A 19599-nucleotide genomic window follows, 5' to 3' on the forward strand; every position below is an offset into this window, starting at 1 on the left:
TGTCTTCAGACAGTGTTGCAAAGATTCAGGGACACCGGGTTAAAGTTTAAGGCTGTAAAAATGTTACCTCCCCTGATCTAGTATACACTTTAGAATCAGATCTCAGCTGAGGAGCTAGGCATGGACCCAGCCAAGATAGCCGCTGTGAAGCAGTGGCCAGTACACACCACAGTAGAAGACTGGGGTGAATCTTTGGACTTTATGTCAAAAAAGTTATTACAGGAGGGTTTTTGTAGCTTGCAGGCACTACATGAATACATTAATGTGAGTGTTCGGGAAAATACCCAGCTAAATGTAAAAAAACCAGTTTGAAAGTTTGAGGACACCAAGAGTTTTTTGAATAGCTGAAAGAGAGGAGGCTTACGAGTGCTTCTCTCCTCGCTTTTGCTGATTTCTCGCTCTCATTTATATTTGAGATGGATGCCAAGAGCTTAAGACTGGGAGCAGTTCTTTGCCAGGTGCAGGGTAGCAGAAAACATGTCATAGCATATGCCAGTAGGAGACTGAAGAGTGCAGAAAGAAATAACAGAAATTACAGCAACATGAAGTGAGAGCCGCTCTCAAATGGGCTGTCTGGGAAATGTAAGAAATATCTCCTGGGCTGCAAATTCACCGTACAAACAGAAAACCACCCTCTGTTCCACCTTTTGGGAGATGAAGAGGAGTTTGATGGCTGTATATCCATTTGTAACTTAATCAACTGAGCAACAGCTTTAGTGCCAGAGATAGTAAGCGTAAGGCTTAAAGTGTTGTCAGGTCAGGCAAACTCATGTCATGGCAACTGAGCAAGATAGTCACCTTAGAGACTCCCAGGGCAATACATCCACTCTGGCAGGTTATGCTAAGTAAGAGCTGCACAGTTCAGGCAGTTTTGAGCCCAAAAGAAAAAGCTTACCCATCACCAGAGAAAAGGTTTGGCTAAACCTTTGACTTCTCTGCTCTGACAGTGGCCCCAAGTCAGGAAAACTGAAGGATTGCTGTATTAAGTAATCAATGATGGGCATTTAAGAGAGTATTGTTTTGTTTACAGGAAGCTGTTCTGGAGAGTGTACAACAGGGACTGGAGTGCACGCAGAATCTGTTAAGGCAGACTTGAGTTGGTATGTATGATGATGTGGATAAATGGGTATAACAGTTACAGAGGTGTGTGCCCAGTAAGTTGCTGCAGCCCAAAAGACGTGCTCTCATGAACCCTTTTCTAGCCACTAGACCTGTTGATTTGAAGTTCACGCTGACTTTCACATGACCAAATACTGGTACAACTGCCAAAGTCCTTCTCTGAGAGTGGTTTATTAAGTGGTACTGTGTGCCTGAGAGCATTCAGTTCAAAACAGAAATTTTGAAAATGGGGTATTTCAGGAGCTGCACAGGTTATATGAGGTCAAGAAAACATTGAATCATCGTCAAGGTAACGCACAGTGTGAACGTTTTAACAGGACGCCTCACGGCCTATCACGACACAGCTTTCTACTGGAGAAGAAACACTGTCGGCCTGAGTATTTTCAAGAACTATTAAATGTGCACAATGGAACTCCCCATGAAACGACAGGTGACTCACCACATTACCTCTGGCTTGGAGTGCAGTCACACCTTCCTGTAGATGCTTTGCTAGGTGAAAAGCAGGTATAGAAATTAGGAAAAGAATTATGGCTCATTTATGATATCATATTGGTTTTTAGGCTGGACATAATTATTCCACAGGTAACTGGCAAGAGTGTGGTAAACGGGCTGCAAGGTCACAATCTTAGAGAGAGGGTGGCCAAAATTCAGTCCCTCTGGGCGCTGGGGTGTGAGGTGGTAGCAAAGAAAAGACAACTTGCAAGGGAGTGTGAGGTCCACAGGATTTGTTCCTTGCCGTGTTGTCTAATTTGTCCAGGTTCATTTGTCCGGCAGCTTATTATGCAGCATGGAAAAATGAAGTTTAAATGTTAGTGCTCTTTGATTTACTGAGTAGAATGAGTTCCTTGTGTTCTCAAAATAATGATCTGTCAAAGGTTCACAGTAGCAGTCGGCTATCCTAGAAAAAATATATTCTAATGCAGTAGTCATTCAATGTAAGACATGTAGGACACTGGGCTAAGAAGATGAGGTTCAACACTAAGCATGTGGCAGTGTGTGACATTCTCTCGCCCATCTTTCGCTTCATCATCCTACTTTCTCTTCCTGTGTGTTGCCGATGCTGATGTAGAGGGTGCTGACAGTATGCCTTCTTCATCAGAGTCATTCCCACTGCTAGAGGTGGTGTCTGACAGTTCGCTGGAGGGCCTGAATCAGTTATTGGTGATCTGGTCATTGTCATCATTATCATCCTCTTTTGGCCACTTCCAGGTACCAGGCTAGAGAGCACTAACATCATCCTCAGAATCATTTTCAGTGTCACGTTCAGCTTCAGATTAATTCCAAATTGGCTTCTCACCATTACCCTCTTCATCGGCCTCTTCTGCAGTATTTTCAGGATTGTCCTCAATAATTATGTTGGAAATGGCATTGTGCTGTAGTTGTTCAGGAAAAAGAGAGTTCAAAATACAGACCATTTCCTCATGTAACAGGTCACACATTATACCAACCCACAGCCAGCTGACCAATAGACAAATTTTGTCAATTTCTGCATATCGTTTCACTAAAAGTAATGCCTGGAATATTCTACCCCTATAAAAACAAATAGATAACTATTTTACTGTTTTAATGCTCAGATAGTGGGAAAACACTTTGTGAAATCTGTGCAAATCTCTGTGAAATCCAGTTGTATCTGAGAGCTAAATCAGTTTAGCTTTCACATTTCAGCAGCAAATTTCCCTTAGTGGTGCCCCTGGCAATAATGTCCACAACACTGAAGGAATTATAGTGACACAAAGAGACCACAAGATGGTGCCATTATTTAAGTAGCTGATAACATTTGTGGGCTTTTAAGTTTAGGATATCATTTTCACCACTAGTTTAGCCCTAGTTTAAACTGATTGTGTTTGAAACTTGAGATTAAGATTTAGATAAAAAATTAACTTGTAGAAAATGATTATGGACAAGACTTTCAAGCTTTGATATCCAACATCTGTAGGACCTCATTTGCAGCACTTAGAGGAATGGCTACATTTGTCTTGTGTTACTACTTTAAACTTTTTTATTGAATATAACAAAATCTATCTATAAACACTTCCTGATGCTGCAGAATGTTTAAGCCTACAGTATTTAAAATCTCACCACTAAATATGAGAGGATTGCAGATTGCAATCAACTGAGTTCTGCTGTCTTACTTACCAGTTGAACTGCATAATTAAGTTCGTAATCCAAGCTATGGTAGCCACCGTAGGACAAACACTCTGGCCACCATTCATCTGTATTTACTCTGGAGGACACTGTAAAACTTTGTGAAAGGTGCAGGATACAAGTCGAGGAGCTAGTGAAGCTCACTTCTGCCTCATAGCGATACTGAGGGGAGTTGTTGAGGATATCCTGAACTTGTCATTAAGCGCTGCTGTTTCTGCTACAGTTAAGTGCTGTTAGCCTCTGTTAGCTGCTATTAGCCCCTGGTAACTGCTGGACATTGTTGAACTCACACACTTATTGAAAAACTTATTGAAAAACAACAATCTTAGGTTATAACCAGCTTTTGTTGTAGTTAAAATGGCTGGCCAATGAAATTATCAAAATATTTGTAAAATACAAAACTTTAAACTTAAAAACTTATTTTGTTAAATATAATTCAGAACATTTGTTCCAATTCCAAGGAGTTACTTCTCCGTCGTGCTTATTTTGTGTGAGGATACAATAAAAATCTTGCTCGTGCTATTGAAAATGGTATTGAGTATTAAGCATTTTCCTGGTTTACAAGTCTGAAATTCTAGTATCGGGAAAACCCCAGCTAGATCCCTGACTTTAACTCACTTGAGGTGAGGAGGAAGAAGATTGGCAGGTTTGTACACACATATAAAAATGCATTTAGATTGAACTGTATTCAAGTTGGTGGGGCAGCATGATGGCTTCCACAAGCCCACTCCTATGTTTTTTTATGAATTATTTCTAAGCTCATGAGAATAAGCATGTAATTACACACTAATTAAGGTGCATTTATGAGTACAACATTCTATTTTTCTTTTTAAATAAACTCAAAAATGATCTGACTGTACCTTTAAAATGTGAAATCAGTACTGTGTGTGGAGGAAAAAAAAGCACATGAACATAAATCTAATGGAAGATCTTGGGAGACTCTGCCATCCACTGGGTTTATTTGCTTTCTAGGCGTGCTTGAAAGGCAACACTGAATCATCCACAGTCCGATCCGGCATATTTCTGAACATGACTGTGGGAGAACTTTGTGCCTCCCTGCCTGAATGTGTCTGTCTGAACTTAAAGCATTGCTGTTTTCCACATATCTTCATATGTGTGGAAAAAAACATATTTCCCTCAAACAGAAGAAAAACAAATGCATGAAAGGGTGTCATTTTTTTAATCAAATTCTTCTTATCACAACAGCATCTTTGGCTTTCTAAATACTTTAATGCAGTGTTTAATGGCAATAGGTGTTAAACTTGCTTGATTTCTTTTTCAGAATAAGCTATATTTCGCGAATATTTCCACTATATTTATTGCTAAGTGCGTGAAATGTTTTTATCAAGCTTAAGTCCACTTAGGTGCACATGTCAAATTATACAAAAACCTCAGGTTTCTCATATTTTACATAAACAAATAAAGAAGGGGAGGACAGGGACCAATCCACGAAACAAACTGTACAAAAAAAACAATGTCAACAACGTGTGGCAAAGAAATAAAATCCAGATGACTAAAACATGAAAGAATGTGGATGCAACTGGGAATGTAAATGGGAATACCACAAGGCACTGCTACAATATACAACTACTGAATAGGTTAAAGACAATTATAATACCATAGAAATGTCTGAAACTCATTTCCTCATTGTTTGAATCAAAAATTCAAAAGAAGATAAAAGCAACTGGGAGGTCACAAAATGCACAATTTAAACTACAAAAACAGTTCAAAATAAAAAAAATAATTACAAAATACTTTTAGCGCACAAATAAACAAACATATTCCTTGTCTGTGTTGCAGATCTTTTAAAATGTGGACTGGCCAATGAAAAAGGGGCTGACAATGATATGTTTTGTACATTTTATATTGTTATGACGTGGCTCCCGATGACAACATGTTTGTATGTTTACTGCGTTCACACAGTCCCATGTATGTACCATGAGAGAGGAGTGTAAGAGCTGCACGTGCTGGTTTGTTTGTGCACGCCGCGTAGATGGGGAGAGACGTAGCGGCACGCAGAGCAACGCACAAAGGTTACCGAGTTCTGCGACGGATGCACACGTTTGGCCTACGCGTGTGCACAAAGCCTTGCTTGCACAAGCACTTGTACGAGCCAGAAGTGTTCACACAGCGAGCGTTCTTGCATGGACTAACACGGACATCTGGTTCTGCACACTCGTCAATGTCTGGAACAAAGAAAAACAAGTATTCATTAGTGACAATGAGCCATAAAACAGAAATCCAAACATTACTTGACAGAACAAAGTTATAATCTGCACATTGGCTGCTGTACATACACTAATAAGAGAATCTAGGACTCTAAAAGAATATGTGTATTTGCATTTTTGTAGTGTATATGTAGGACAGACCTATACAGCGAGCACGCGAGTAGTCTAGCCTAAAGCCTGGGTTACATTCACACATAGTGCCCAGGTAGGAACGGACACAGCGGCCATGTCCGCAGCTGCATTCGTCGGAATCTTCTTCTGAACTGTCACCTTTTCACAAAAAGAACCAGGGGAAAAGAGAAAATAGGGGCAGAAAGAGGTAAATAAATAAGCCTTGTCTGAGGGCAGGAATGTTTCAGCTATCACTGATTTTTAACAAAAACTGTCATTGAGTGTTACCCGGGTTGTAGTTGGGAAAAGCTGCCTGCAAATCCTGTTCCCCGTCTGACTCCGTCTCAAGATGCATCCCACACAGATGGCTGAACATTGCTGGGTAAAACAGATAAAATTCTTGTTAATTCAATAAATGGATTAAGTCCTAAAGAGGTCTGGTAAATTTTCAGTAGCTCACCTGAGTTTCTGGGAGGGCAGCTGTTACACTCGGGCCCCCAGCCACGACCGAAGTGACAGCAGCACTCTGAATACGTCACCACCCGGTTCTGGGGCTCGCTGCAGATCCAGCCCTCCTCAATTCGCGTGAAGCACACATCCTTGTGAGCTGCAGTCCGATCTAGAGATGGAAAAAAGGATAAAAAACAAGTCATGAAATTTTAACTGATCTCAGTGTTCAAGTGTATTTAATAAGAGAAGGTAAAGAATACTAATCTTAATATATAATATTTGAAAAAAGTCAGATTGGTTCACATTGCAAATTACACCTAAAAACAGTAAATGTACATTTTTATTTGTACTACAAAGTAAGCACACAAATACTATTTTTTTACAAGCTTGTAATATCTGGGAGTAACAAGCATCAGGCGCCCATTCAGACATGTATATCCATCTACACCATATGGACAAAAGTATCGGGCCACCCACACACTTAGGCTACGTTCACACTGCAGGTCTTAATGCTCGATTCCGATTTTTATGTCTGCTTGTTCACACTACAAATAAAATGTGACAGCAAACGCGCTCTAGTGTGAACCCTCAAAGCGGCCACATGCGCAAAAGAAGACGTCACACACAACGCGCTCTGTTTAGACTCGAACCAAACAGTATTGTTTGACTGACGGCCCTTAATATAAAGACTTGTTTCGGACTTTACGTTTCCCAATTTTGCTTTAAGTTATAAAGTTATTTTGTTATTTACATATGGCCTAATAATTATCCTTATTGCTGTTTTAGAGAGGAGCGGTGCTTCAAAGGATAGTTGCAGATTTCTGTCAGAATCTGCAGATTATATAGTACAAATGAAATGTTCATGTTTCTCCAACGTTGTCTTCCCAACAGTTTCACTGACATCTACATGGGATGGCCAGGAAGCGTTCGCGATGTCTTATCGGGCGCTTCTCCGGCGCTGATAATTGGCATCTGACGGATTTAATGCAACATGACCGTTCAAACAGCAGTCGCTTTCTAAAACATCAGATATGTATCGGATTCAGTACCACATACGAAAGTGACCCAGATCGGATTTGAAAATATCGGATTTGTGCCGTTCACACTGTCATACCATGATCGGATATGGGTCGCATAGGGTCAAAAAAGTCGGATTTGATGCGCTTTCGCCTGCAGTGTGAACGTAGCCTAAACCTACAGGAGCTGCTCAGCCATGAAAACCCGGGCCATGAAGCTCCCAGCACACAGTTTTTGTGCTGTTGTTAAGGCGGAGGAAGTTAGGAACTCTGCAGTTATTCAGTCAGCAGGGTGTTGGTGACATTTACACACAATGTGCCTCAGCACTCGGCCACACCGCTTTGACTTTACATGGTCTGCCACTTTGTGGCTGAGTTGCTTTTGGTTCCTAAACTCTTTCACTTCATAATAATACCGCTACTGTTGATCATGGGATCATGTAAAAGGGACTTTTTGTGTCATCACAGTGGCATCCTTGTAGTACAATGCTTAAATTCAGGGCGATATTTAGGGAAACCCATTGTTTTGTTTGTAAAGGCAGACTGCTTCTCTCTTAAGAGAAGTAAGAGGTGTGGCCAAATACAATTGCCCATACACAGTCAAATGAAAATAAGACTGCATGGAGTCCTGTGAAAAACTAAATACACCCCATGATTCAAACTTGTAAAACAACTTTCGGCCCACTCTTCTTTATGACATTGCTTTAATTAACTGAAATGTGTAAGCATTTGTTTATGCACAACTCTCTTAACGTACCGCTACAGCATTTAAATCAGGTTGAGGTCTGGACTGGGCCACTGCAACTCCTTATTTCTTTTCTCTTTATAAAAAAAAATTGCTTGTGTAGTTTTTATCATTTTCCCCTACATGACCCAGATTCAGCCAAGATTTAGAGATTGCCTCACATTTGACTCTAAAATACTCTGCAATGATTTCACGGCCAACTCAATGAGTGAAGGTGCAGGCCCTGTGTCCGCAAAACAAGCCCAAATCATCACCCCATCCACCACCTTGCTTGATGCTTGATTTGAAGTGTTTGTGCATATGCTGTGTTTCATTTTAATCAAACGTGGTGCTGTGCATTCTGGTCACAGTTCCTGTCGTCTTGTGGTTTGTTAAAATGCAAGTTTGCAAATCTAAACTAAATCTAAATCTTTTTAAAGAGAACAAGAAATGCTTGTTTATTCTTTCTCTGATTGTGCTTGTCATTGACTTTAACATTACCATGGTAACTGAGCATGTTGTCTGAGTTGAGGCTCTTGACTTCTTGTATTTTCTCTGGGCTGTCTGACATTGTGATGAATTTGCTAAGATGTCCACTCCTGGGAAGATTGTGGCATTATGTTAACAAAGACCTGAATCCTTCTGGCCAGCAAACATCCAAAACCTCTGCTTTAATAGAGGTGCTCACATTTGCTGATGATCAGTTAATCAAGTGGATTTATTTAGAAGCACCTGGCTGCTACTTACCCTCTTAATACATGTGGAAGGGTGTACTTAGTTTTTCATTGGACTGCAAAGAGTCTTTTTGTATGACTGTAGTGTACGTCTCAAACTACATTTGGAGGATGGAGACCTGATCACGCTATATACTTCAAACAGATTCAGTTATTCTGTTCAATTATTCATAACGTCTTATATCTAGGGATACGTGATAAGCATTGAGTTACCAAAACCATAAAAACACCAACAATTGTTGCTTTTACTAAGTTATTCATATGTGCAGGATACTGACAGGCTGACAAATAACAATTCCTGCAGTGTCTCTGTTTGTAGTGACAAATGATGGATGTACAAGTGTAAGACGCTAATACGATGAGATGAGAAGGCTAAAATATATTATAGTTCTGCAGAATTATTGAGAGTGGGTTGTCAGCCTTTCATGCACTGTGTTTAATAGGAAACAACACTCTTGTTGTTTGCCAGACAAAAAAGACAAACGGCTGAAGTTTAGCTTCATTAGGCAAAAACCGAATAGTTACAGATCGTTTGCTTTTGGATCTGTTTGTTCTCAGCCTCTACATTCTTGGAAATAAAGTATTATAATGTTTACTTTTAATGTTTGTCACACTTAAAAAGTGCAGCGGTGTTAATTGCAAATATTAAATGACTCCATTGGCATTGAAAACTAATGCTGTGAATCGTGTATCGTGCAGGCCTTTCTCCAGCAAATGAGAAGCTTTCAGATGCTGACTAATTCTGTAACCTAATAAATGCAATTTTCATCCACAATTTAAAAAACCCAAAACAAAAAGGATGCACATGTTTCTTTGTTGTTGTTTTTTTTTTTATTTAAAAATGCAGACGGAGTTGCGCAAATTATATGGTTACTGTCACACACTCTGGCATTGTTTGTGTGCCTAAATAAGTATATTCACCATATTTTTCATAACTACACAAAGAACAGGAAACTTTTTCTCTATAAATTGGGTAAAATGCCAGATAGAGCCAGTAAAGGCCAGATGGGACACAAATTGGAGGAATTACAGTCGGGAATTACATAAGCGGCAGATGACGAGGTAAGCCAAAGCTCATTTTGAGTGGTCAGGTTCAGGTGAGCTGACGCTGCTTTGTACCCACCGTCATAGACGCACTGTTTCAGCGCTGCACTGAAGGTGAGGGGAGGGTCACAAAAGCAGTGAAAGGAGCCGGGCGTGTTCTCACACCTCCCGTTCTTACAGTACGAGGGGTCCTGGCACTCATTCACATCTGCAAAGGGCACCACAGACACTGGTTACAGTAGGAACATCTGCTTGGGGCCGGCTATTAATTCCAAAAGAAAAAAAAAACACATTACGATATTCAGAATAATTCAGTCTGGCAACTAGTATTTTTTCCACTTATTTCCTAGAAGATGTGAAAAATACATTTCCTGCAGATGTTGCTTTTTGTTAAGGCTGATGTGAGCTCTTTTTGTAAGGGTAAGGTTTATGTCTTAGTTACCCTGTATGTCATATTTGCTACCTGTTTACATTTTTATCATAAATACTAAACATGAGGTTTTTTGTGATAAAATTTAGCCATGCACAGTACAACACCTAGAACTCCTCTGATGTATCAGAAAGTTTAAAATAGGAGGCTCGGTTCCAGCTACATTTCAGTCTGCCAATAAATTTAAAGACACTTTAAAAGTAAGAATGTACTGTTATGCACAGTGGCTGAACTAGTTCTTTGATCACCTGCTGTATTTGTAAGTTTGCTCACTTAATAAATGAACAGTGTCTAATTTTGATGGTAGTTTAATTTCAATAGAGAGAGAAGGAATATCAACCAAAAAGCCAGAAAAAACACATTACATAAAAGTTAAAAACGGATCATTGAGTGAAATAGGTATTTGTTCCTCAAGCAAAACATGACTTAGTTCTTGAAGGAGTAGCACTGTTGTCAAGTTTCTTGTAGTTGGTCACCAGGTCTGCACGCATCTCAGGAGGGATTTTGGCCTGCTTCACTTTACAAAAACTTTCTGAATCCTTCAGGTTTCTTGGCTGTCACTTAACTTCAAAGCTTCAACTCCCAGCAATGAGTTTCTATAAGATTGACATCTGGAGACTAGCTAGGCCACTCCATATGCTTCTTCTTTAGCCAATCCTTTGCTGTTTTGGTGGTATGCTTTGGGTCGCTGTTGTGCTGGAAGACCCATCCGTGACCCATCTTCAGTCTTCTGGCTGAGTGAAGGAGGTTCTTGTCCAAGATTTTAATTTATACGGCCTCTCAACGTAGTAAAATCGTCCTGGATCCTTAACAGAAAAACAGCCCAAGGCATAATGTTTCCAACTCCTTGCTTGAGTGTGGGAATGCATCTCCCAAGGCTTCTCTGAATCATTTAAGCTGTTCACTGGCAAACAGCTTGTTTATGTGGCTTCTTGAGCAGAGGGACCTTTTGGGCGCTGCTAGATTTCAGTCCATTAAAGCACACTGGTGGTGTTTTTGGTAACTGTGTTCCCAACTGCCTTCAGATAAAGAACCAGCTCCTCCCGTGTAGTTTTGGGCTGATTCACCACCTTTCTCCTCATCATCCTCACCGTATGAAGCAAGATCTTTTACGGAGCTCCAGACCGAGGCTGACTGATGGTCATTTTAGATTTCTTCCATTTGAATAATGAATAATAACACTAAGAGCTGGCAGCTTCACACCAAGCTTCTTACTGATGGTCTTGTCGTCCGTTCCATCCCTGATGTCCTTTGACAGCTCTTTTGTCTTACCGATGGTAGTGGAGAGGTTTGATTGGAAGAAACTGATTTTGTGGACACGTGTGTTTTATACACATAACGAGTTGAGATCAGGAGTATCTGTAATTGATTGACTGATTGCAATCTGTGTGTACCATAAAAATTAGAGACTGTTCATTTCTTTCTAAGTAAGGAAACTTATAATAATTATTTTCCCCACTGTAGGCCATTTACCTGGATTGGAGTTCTGCTTATTATTACTTTAAATCTCTGTTCTTTTCCTTGAAGCTTGAATTTAACAAAATATGGTGGGACTACTGTAGACTAGAACCTACATAATAGGGTTTTACCAAATACTTAGATGTCATTCTTAAAATAGAGACCTAATCACAGTGGATTTTCACAGTTTTCAGTTTCATACGCTTGATTTCTATTTTCAGTACAGAAGTACCAAGGATTTTGTGAAAAGCATACAGTTACAAACTATTTTACACAGGCCTTATGCTTTCCAAAATTAACATTTTATGACAAGAGCATATGTAGAAGTAAGTTTATTTTAGACTCATCAGTATCCATCCACCTGTTCCTGAGTAATTTATTTATGTCGTGGTTGTAGTGGTAACAGGCAGACCCAAACCATTTATACTTCGTACTCTCATGAGTCCGGGTCCTGTTATCTAAGAAGCTTTCTCTATTTTTGCAACTCTAGCATGTCAGCCACAAAAAACTGAGGTGGACTTTCCAGGAGCTGCTAGAGCCTTGTTTTGATGACATGATGCAATGGATTGGTCTTGGTAGAGTTCTTTTAATTTTAGGGATTTTGACTGCTTGTATCCTGCTTGAGGTTTATGACCACTGGTGGGACTTAAATTGACAATTCATGTGCATGTAGCATTTTAGTTTTGTTGCTAACATGAGAGCTGGTCAGCTTTATAGGAGCCGATGTCCCGAACCACAGGTCAGTGCCAAGATTCTTAATATGATCCTGTGTTACCTGAACTCCTCCACTATGAGCTATTGCTTCCCATGTCACCTGTAAGGTGTAATCCTCCATTCTGTGGGACAGAACCGATCTGAAATTTGAGGCAACCATCTATGTCCCAACTGTACCTTATTCAGCAGCAAAGTGCCTCTGTGAACTTCATCTGCACATCTGCAATGGTGCGTCATTGCTGCAACATGAGACACACTCCAAACCCACAGTTTGGTTGTGTGCATAAATATAGTATAACAGATAAAACAAGGATACACATGGTGTTGAGAGCCCACTTTAAAAGACTGACCACATTTACACAGGAATTCTGGCAGTGTGTTCATCGTACTGCCCCCCTAAAGTCATTCTTCACTGCTGAATTTCAATACGACTTTTTTACTTCATTTGCTTTGCAATTGTAATTCTAACTGCAAGTCCTCAGCCTTTGGTCATAATGGGAAAAAAAGCAATTTTCCTGTATAACACAGATTTTTCCACCATGATATTAGCAAAATTACACTCCATGGGACAGTTAGGCCTATCTGGTAGCTGATGCAGCTCAGCACTGAGTGATGACCAGATGAAAGCCCAGTTATTTTTTCCATCCACAACATTAACTTCAAGATTTATGAAACAGCTACATGATAAGTCATTCTTTTCCAGCGTTGTGTAACACCAGGAACTCAAAACCTTCTTTTTTCCAGTATAGAAAACAAAGCGACTACTTCAAAAATCTCATCAACATGCAGATTTCTCCTTAACAAATGTAATATTTGTTCAATGTTTGACACTGATGAGCCACAGATCCAAGCAGCAATCACACTGGACATCACAAAGACAACCGCTGACTGGAGTTATCTAGATTAGAGAACATGTAAGCATTATTAAAGCCAAACCTAATACTTGTAGAGGAAAAGGAGGCTATTTTTAACAACTCTGTCTGTTACAGCACTGGACTGAGACTGAGTCTACAGTCTAAATATAACATTTTTCCATCACAAGCACAACTTCACAGGTTGTTGTGAAATTCACAACTGATTTACGTGGACAGCACAAGCACAAGGTTTCAATCTTTATATGCTTTAGCTCTGTTGACTTGATAAAACATCGCTCTCATTATATCACCATTGCTACATGTAAAAAAACAAAACACAGTCAGACAACTTACAGTATTGTGCAAAAGTCTTGAGTCTCATAACATTATATATTTTTCTAGAAAAATGGGAAATGGTTGTAGCTAATTATTGAAGCGTGTGTTAACATAACTGTAGAGTTGGCCACCTTTATTCTTCAGCATAGCCTGAACCCTCTTAGAAGAGCTTTCTTGTAATTTCTTCTCCTTACCTCCAGCGAACACAGTGATGATGATTTGAATCATAAATTTTAAATTTGGATTTATTATTCAATCAGTCTGGCTTCTTGATAGAACTGAGACTGATTCTGATGAGGCTTCACTCAGATGAGCCATATGCATCACTGTGCCAAGTCTTTGCTGGATTTTTCCCCCCATATTTATTAAGGCCGTGAGGTTCAGATAACGTTCATCTGCTATAGACGAGACAGAAAAACTTGTCAAGTTTCTTCAAATATTTTAAGGACACAGTGCACACCATGCCAAAATACATCAAATCTTTGGCCAATAGCTCTTTAAGGATCATCTGGCTGGTGCAAAAATACAGGTTCCTGGTAATAAAGTAAATAAATATTTAAACCAATTTAAAATTGGTTCTGTAAACACAACAGTGGTAGATCCCTTGAGTTGGGTGCCTTTTTATGCTTGATCAGTGTTAAATGGCTTAACAAATAAAAGAAACACTTCTCTGAAAATGGACAGGTGCAAGGACTGGATTGAAAATAAGTGAAAAAGCAGCTGATTAGCCAAGAAAAACTTTGAAAGACCTCCTAAAAGGTCACTACGAGAAAGGTCTGACTCCTTGCAAACAAAGCATAAAGAAAGGAGGGGTGAGTCAAGACTTTTGCACAGTATTGTGTGTTTGAAATGACACATTTATTACAGCAGCAGAATATATTCGTTTTGCACCTAGGCTCCAAGACCATCACTCCCTACAAATATAATATACAAAACTTGGGGAGTGAAGCGTAAATATAACCCCCCCAAAGGCTTTCAAAGTGTATTATTGATATATGATGTGAGGAGAGAGTGGGGTTTGATATGTGCATGATGCAGTGCAGCTGCAGTAACCAGCTTAAAATGGCTCACAGACGTTATTCATTTTAACCAGGCACAGAAATATTTTGTCTTACATAAAACACTTACGTAACATATAACACTGATCACTGGTCTCTCCCACTGCAGGGAGTCTGCACTCACCAGCCTGCTCCTCAGGAGTCACACAGCTGTTGCGGTCAGTGGCCAGGGTCCAGGGTGGAGAGCAGATGCAGTAATAGGAGCCCGGGGTGTCCACGCAGCGGCCGTTTTTACAGTTTTCTGGGTTCTCACACTCATTCACATCTGCGCAAAAAACCCAAAACAAACAGTGTTCAGGATTATTCCTATAGTATCCTGATAAATGCAGTTTAAGCTGGGCGAAGATACTAACCTGCTACTGTTACCATTACGCACTTTTTCCTGTTGGAGTCTGGGACCCAGGGTTGATTGCAGTTGCAGTAGAAGGACCCTTCAGTGTTGATGCACCGGCCATTAGTACACATAGACTCATCGTGACATTCGTTCACATCTGGGGAAGAACAAGAAAAGAATCCATCAAACATCTTTTAGAAAGAACCTAAAAATCTCTGTTTTGATTTTTCAAAATGAACCTTTAATACATATTTTTATGGGAGGGATTTACCAATGCACTCAAGGAGGTTGCTATCGTAATAGAAGCCCTGTTGACAGTAGCACTCGTAGCCTGGAAGCGTGTTCTCACAGCGACCCTTCTTACAGATTTCTTCAGCAAACAAGGAACACTCGTCAATATCTGTGGACAAGGAGAGAAAGATTGCTTCCTGAGCGGCAGATTCACAGCTGATTCTCAGAGGGATTAACTGACAACTGTGACTAACAGCAAACATTAGAAACTGTCAGCTTCTTTGGACATGGATGAAACAAAGGCTCTGCAGCTGATTAAAGTGGAGCTCAGATTGTTTTAACATCACAGAATGGATTAAGCACTGTGTAATTCTGGTGTGCAGTATGTGATCTTGGCTCTGACTTTACACAATACCTACCCTGGTAGGCCGGGAGGTTGTACTGGAGACTCTCTTCATAGTAGAGACCCTGCCCATTTGGACAAAGGTCGTGGAACTCGGCTGGGTTGGAGAAGTAAAAGTTGAATTCACAGTACATGATGTAATTTCCATGTGTTTACTGAACACAAATATAAGTTGACTTGCTTTTTGTGTACATGGTAAGGTTCACATTTACCTGAATGGGAGACAGGACAGGGATAGATCTCACAGTGATCTCCCCATCCCACTCCGATGGAGCAGCAGCACTCCTGCTTGGTGACATTGGTGGCCAGGACGCTATCGCAGAAAACGGTGTCATCAAGGTTCAGGTAGCACTCTTTCTTCTCATCCATCACCACTCGAACAGCTGCAGCATGAGGAGGGTTTAGTGTGGATTTCCAGCGACTTCACTGGGCTACAAACGGCCTTGGGTTTAACTCGGTTCAATTTTATTTATAAAGCACCGAATCACCACAAATCACCTCAAGTTAGACCCTACTATAATGCAAAGCCCAGATGCCCTTTCTTTTTGACCTTAACAGCTCATACATATACAGAATATGATGATTTATGTCTTCTGAGGAAATCAGAGCAGACTTACGCTCACAGTAGTGTCTATCCTCTGAGAGGATGTAACCGTGATTGCAGACACACTCGTACGAGCCCGGTTTGTTCCCACAAAAGCCGTGGGGCTGGCAGAGACTTCTGTCCAAGGCGCATTCATCAATGTCTGAAAGAGAAATCAGACGGGCTGCTCTAAATATGGGAATTCATACAACACCTGAGTTGTGAGTAAGGAAAAAGTGTGCTGTTTGTGCATTAAATGATTCACAAAAATGATGACCTTTCAAAATTTTAAATAAAAGGCCAAACGTGGTGTTCAATCCAATTCACAACATTATCATTTATTACACACAATCCTGTTTTCTGGTTAAAACATGACGTGACCGACTGACCTTGGCATTCCCTGCCTCCGACCAGTTTGTACCCCTGCTGGCACTCGCAGTGGTATGTACCCATCTTGTTGATACAGCGGCCCCCATGACAGCTTGATGGATTTTTACACTCGTTGATATCTGACGGGAAGGAAACAAAAACAGCGCCAGAATGTGAAGCATGTGATGGGAAGCTGGAGCTCTGTTCTTTCCTCGAATTGGTCAAGGCTTCACTGAACTTTTTTTTATGTGCTCTTAATAAAAGCAGCTGGTTAAAAGATTGCATTTCACTGTCAGCGCTATCTGAGTGTATGGTTTCATGCCTTCACAGTGGCTGCCCTCTTGTGTGCGCTGGTATCCTGGGTAGCATTGGCATTTGAAGGAGCCGTCAGTATTGATGCAGTGGCCGTTAGCGCACAGCCGAATGTCCGCACACTCATCGATGTCTGCGTGGGAGAAATCATTTCAGTGAACCCAGCTGGTGCAAACACACCTTCTTTTATTGACAACTCCTCATTAAAATGCGCTTGTGGGGATGAGGTTGCTCAGTTTTAAGACAGGCTTGCTCCAGGTGACAAAAGCATTACTTACCAGTGCAAGCTTTGCTGTCTACAGATGGGAGGAAGCCCTCGTTGCACAGGCAGCGGTAGGTACCAGCCAGGTTCTCACAGTGACCGTTAGGGCAGATGCCAGGCTTCTGACACTCATTAATATCTGGTGAAACGTGGGAGAGATCCAAACAACTTAGTGTGATGCAGTAGCCACAGATCGCTGCTGCTTCTTTGGATTCTTGCTGAGTTTACCTGCATATTATCTTGATGTTTGGGTTTGACAAGACTTGATAACCGTTCCTGTCACTCTACTACAAATTCCTGCTACTGGAAGTATTTGCCACTTATTTTGGGGGATTTGACATGTGATTTATGTTCAAGTTCTATATTTAGTCCTTTGACTATGATATCATTTCCTAGTGCTTCAGAGCTTTGTTTCCTACGCTGCTAGTTACCTTTCCTGTCCATTCTCTCCTAGCCTCATCTCTGTGTTTTGGCTTTTAGCTCTCCTTTGGGAAGTCAGTCCTGTTTCCATGTCAAGTTTGGATGTTTGAGTCTGTGTCTCGGTGTTATTTATTTCCTGTTTTATTTTGACAATCTCTTGTCTCCTGTGTTTTGTGTTTAGTTCTACTTCCCTCAGCTCGTCCTCGGCCCTCACCCCTCATTATCTCGTGTGTATTTATTCTTTGTTTTGTATTCCCTCGTGGTAGTGTGTTCCTTTGCCCTGTATCTCCTGTGTTTTACTTTAAGAATCAAGTTCCTGCCCAGTAGCTGTTTTTGGATTTGTTTTCCTGTGGACTTCCAGCAGTAAAGCTGTGCTTTTGAGTTCATTCCTGGTTTCCAGAGCCCTGCATTTGGGTCCTAATCCTGTCTGCCTCACTGCCGAATCCTGTTGTATGACTTCTTGTCTTATTTTGTGAGTCTCTTGTGCCTTGTTCTTAGTTCTACTTCCTGTGTCTTTGATTAGTTTCCCAGGTGCTGTCACTTCCCCTAATTGCCTTCTGTGTGTTGTGTATTTACTGCCTCAGTCCACTTTTGCTCCCAGTCATGTCATACTGTTTCGATCCAATTATTTTGTTCTTGAGCATAACTCAGCTGTCATAAGACAGGTCACCAGAGAGAGAGACATTCATGCTTAAATTCACAGTTACAGCCAATTTCGATTTATCATTTAATCTAAGTGCATGTGCTTGGACTGTAGGAGCACCGACGCAGACACAGGGAGGAAAATAAAGCCAAATAAATGTCTTGCTTTTTGTTTTTAAACTCTTCTCTTGCATCCTGCATTTAGGTCCTTAGTGTGCACACTCCAAACCTTAACCTTGATTTATTCCATAAATTACAAGGCGGCAAATGAATGTCACGCTTTTTTTTGTGTCTCAATCTCAGCAGGTTTTGGTTTTCTTAAAGTTTTAGTGTAATGATAAAAGGCCACTAGTGATCAGTTTTGCTGTATGGCAGAGCTGCACTTACCATAGCAGATGCCAGCACGGGCTTCATGACCAGGCAAGCAGGGGACACACTCGTAGGAGCCTGGCGTGTTCTCACATTGCTCATTGGGGCAAGTGTCGGGATTCAAACACTCATTTATGTCTGAAAAAGATGTGGAGAAGCTTACACACCGTCTAGCTGTGCACATATTAACAAGTAGAGCACGGACGCATGCATATTGTAGCAACACACATAGTAGGTGCTGTGTCAGTGGGAGGCCTGTGCTCTAGTATGCACAGTGTCACAATGACCTGTGTTTTTTTACCTTCACAGGCTGGACTACGGTGTGACTTGCTCCTAAAACCGCTGTGACATTCACATTTATAAGAGCCTGGTAGGTTCACACAACGACCCCCGATACCACAGATGTCCTGGTTAAAGCACTCATCCACATCTGCAACACAGAGAGGTCAGAGTCAGTGCAGGGATATAGAAAAAAATCATTTTAATATTGGAAAGGCTCAGCTTAACTTACCTACACACTTGAGTCTACCATGCTGCACCATGTGTTTGTAGCCTGGGCGACAGATGCATTTGTATGCTCCCTCTGTGTTGACACAATAGCCTCTGCCATGGCCGCACGGCTCTGACTCACATTCGTTATCATCTAGACAACAGGAGTGAGAGAATGAGTCAAGTGAAAGCAGTATTTAATACAGACAGACAGCAAAGGCTCATAAAGCTTAAGGGACAGATGGCTGGAGTTTTTCACCACGAATGAATGTCAGTCGTTTGGCGAGATCAAGTGGCTTTTACTCAGGAAATTAAAAGCATAGTGGCTAAAAATATGAGTTTTTCATCATAGAAATTATAAACATACCCGTTTCCTTAAGAAAGCATAAATTATTTCTATTTGCACACAATAATAGAATTATTTCAGAAAATATAAATTACCAAGGTGAATAATATAGCTAAACCTTTTATTGCAATGATAAGCTTTATCTTTTTAATAAAGAAAGTTAAAATTGATGTTAACTGGAGAAAACGTTGTGCCAAAAACCAAAGAAATCAGACTGAAAGAAAAAGAATTGTTGATGCTCACAAAGCAGGAGATGTATATGTAAAGTTATCAAATGTCAAGAACTGGGTTGAGAAGCATCATCTGTAAATTCAAAGAGAGACACACAGTACCGAACAAGCGTGACAGAGGTAGGAAGTGAAAGATTTCAAAGCCTCTAAAGAAAACTAGTGAGAGTTTCAAAGACCCAACTTCAAAG

The 19599-nt window shown here is 40.6% G+C and overlaps 1 protein-coding gene across 3 annotated transcripts in view; it reads right to left on the reverse strand.

Moving 5' to 3' along the window:
- Window positions 1-4436: 4436 nt before the first annotated feature.
- Window positions 4437-19599, reverse strand: part of ltbp3 (latent transforming growth factor beta binding protein 3) — a 40474-nt gene continuing 25311 nt past the window's right edge. For 2 of the 3 annotated variants that reach the window (XM_085364457.1, XM_085364456.1), the window contains 17 exons: window positions 18858-18989; window positions 18648-18776; window positions 18365-18484; window positions 16932-17054; window positions 16664-16786; window positions 16362-16481; window positions 16007-16135; window positions 15602-15772; window positions 15406-15486; window positions 15027-15155; window positions 14775-14912; window positions 14546-14686; window positions 9651-9779; window positions 6064-6222; window positions 5892-5981; window positions 5634-5762; window positions 4437-5450 (listed from right to left, as the gene is read on the reverse strand). In XM_085364457.1, coding sequence (XP_085220583.1) covers window positions 5299-5450; window positions 5634-5762; window positions 5892-5981; window positions 6064-6222; window positions 9651-9779; window positions 14546-14686; window positions 14775-14912; window positions 15027-15155; window positions 15406-15486; window positions 15602-15772; window positions 16007-16135; window positions 16362-16481; window positions 16664-16786; window positions 16932-17054; window positions 18365-18484; window positions 18648-18776; window positions 18858-18989 — 2195 coding nt within the window. In that variant the 3' untranslated portion in view covers window positions 4437-5298. The remainder of the gene's footprint in view (window positions 5451-5633; window positions 5763-5891; window positions 5982-6063; window positions 6223-9650; window positions 9780-14545; window positions 14687-14774; window positions 14913-15026; window positions 15156-15405; window positions 15487-15601; window positions 15773-16006; window positions 16136-16361; window positions 16482-16663; window positions 16787-16931; window positions 17055-18364; window positions 18485-18647; window positions 18777-18857; window positions 18990-19599) is intronic. The other variant, XM_085364458.1, reaches the window with a different exon arrangement.

This window comes from Diplotaxodon limnothrissa, linkage group LG10, assembly GCF_057381915.1.
Source record: "Diplotaxodon limnothrissa isolate DT_005_m linkage group LG10, D_limnothrissa_male_GT1.1, whole genome shotgun sequence".
NCBI lineage: Eukaryota > Metazoa > Chordata > Actinopteri > Cichliformes > Cichlidae > Diplotaxodon > Diplotaxodon limnothrissa.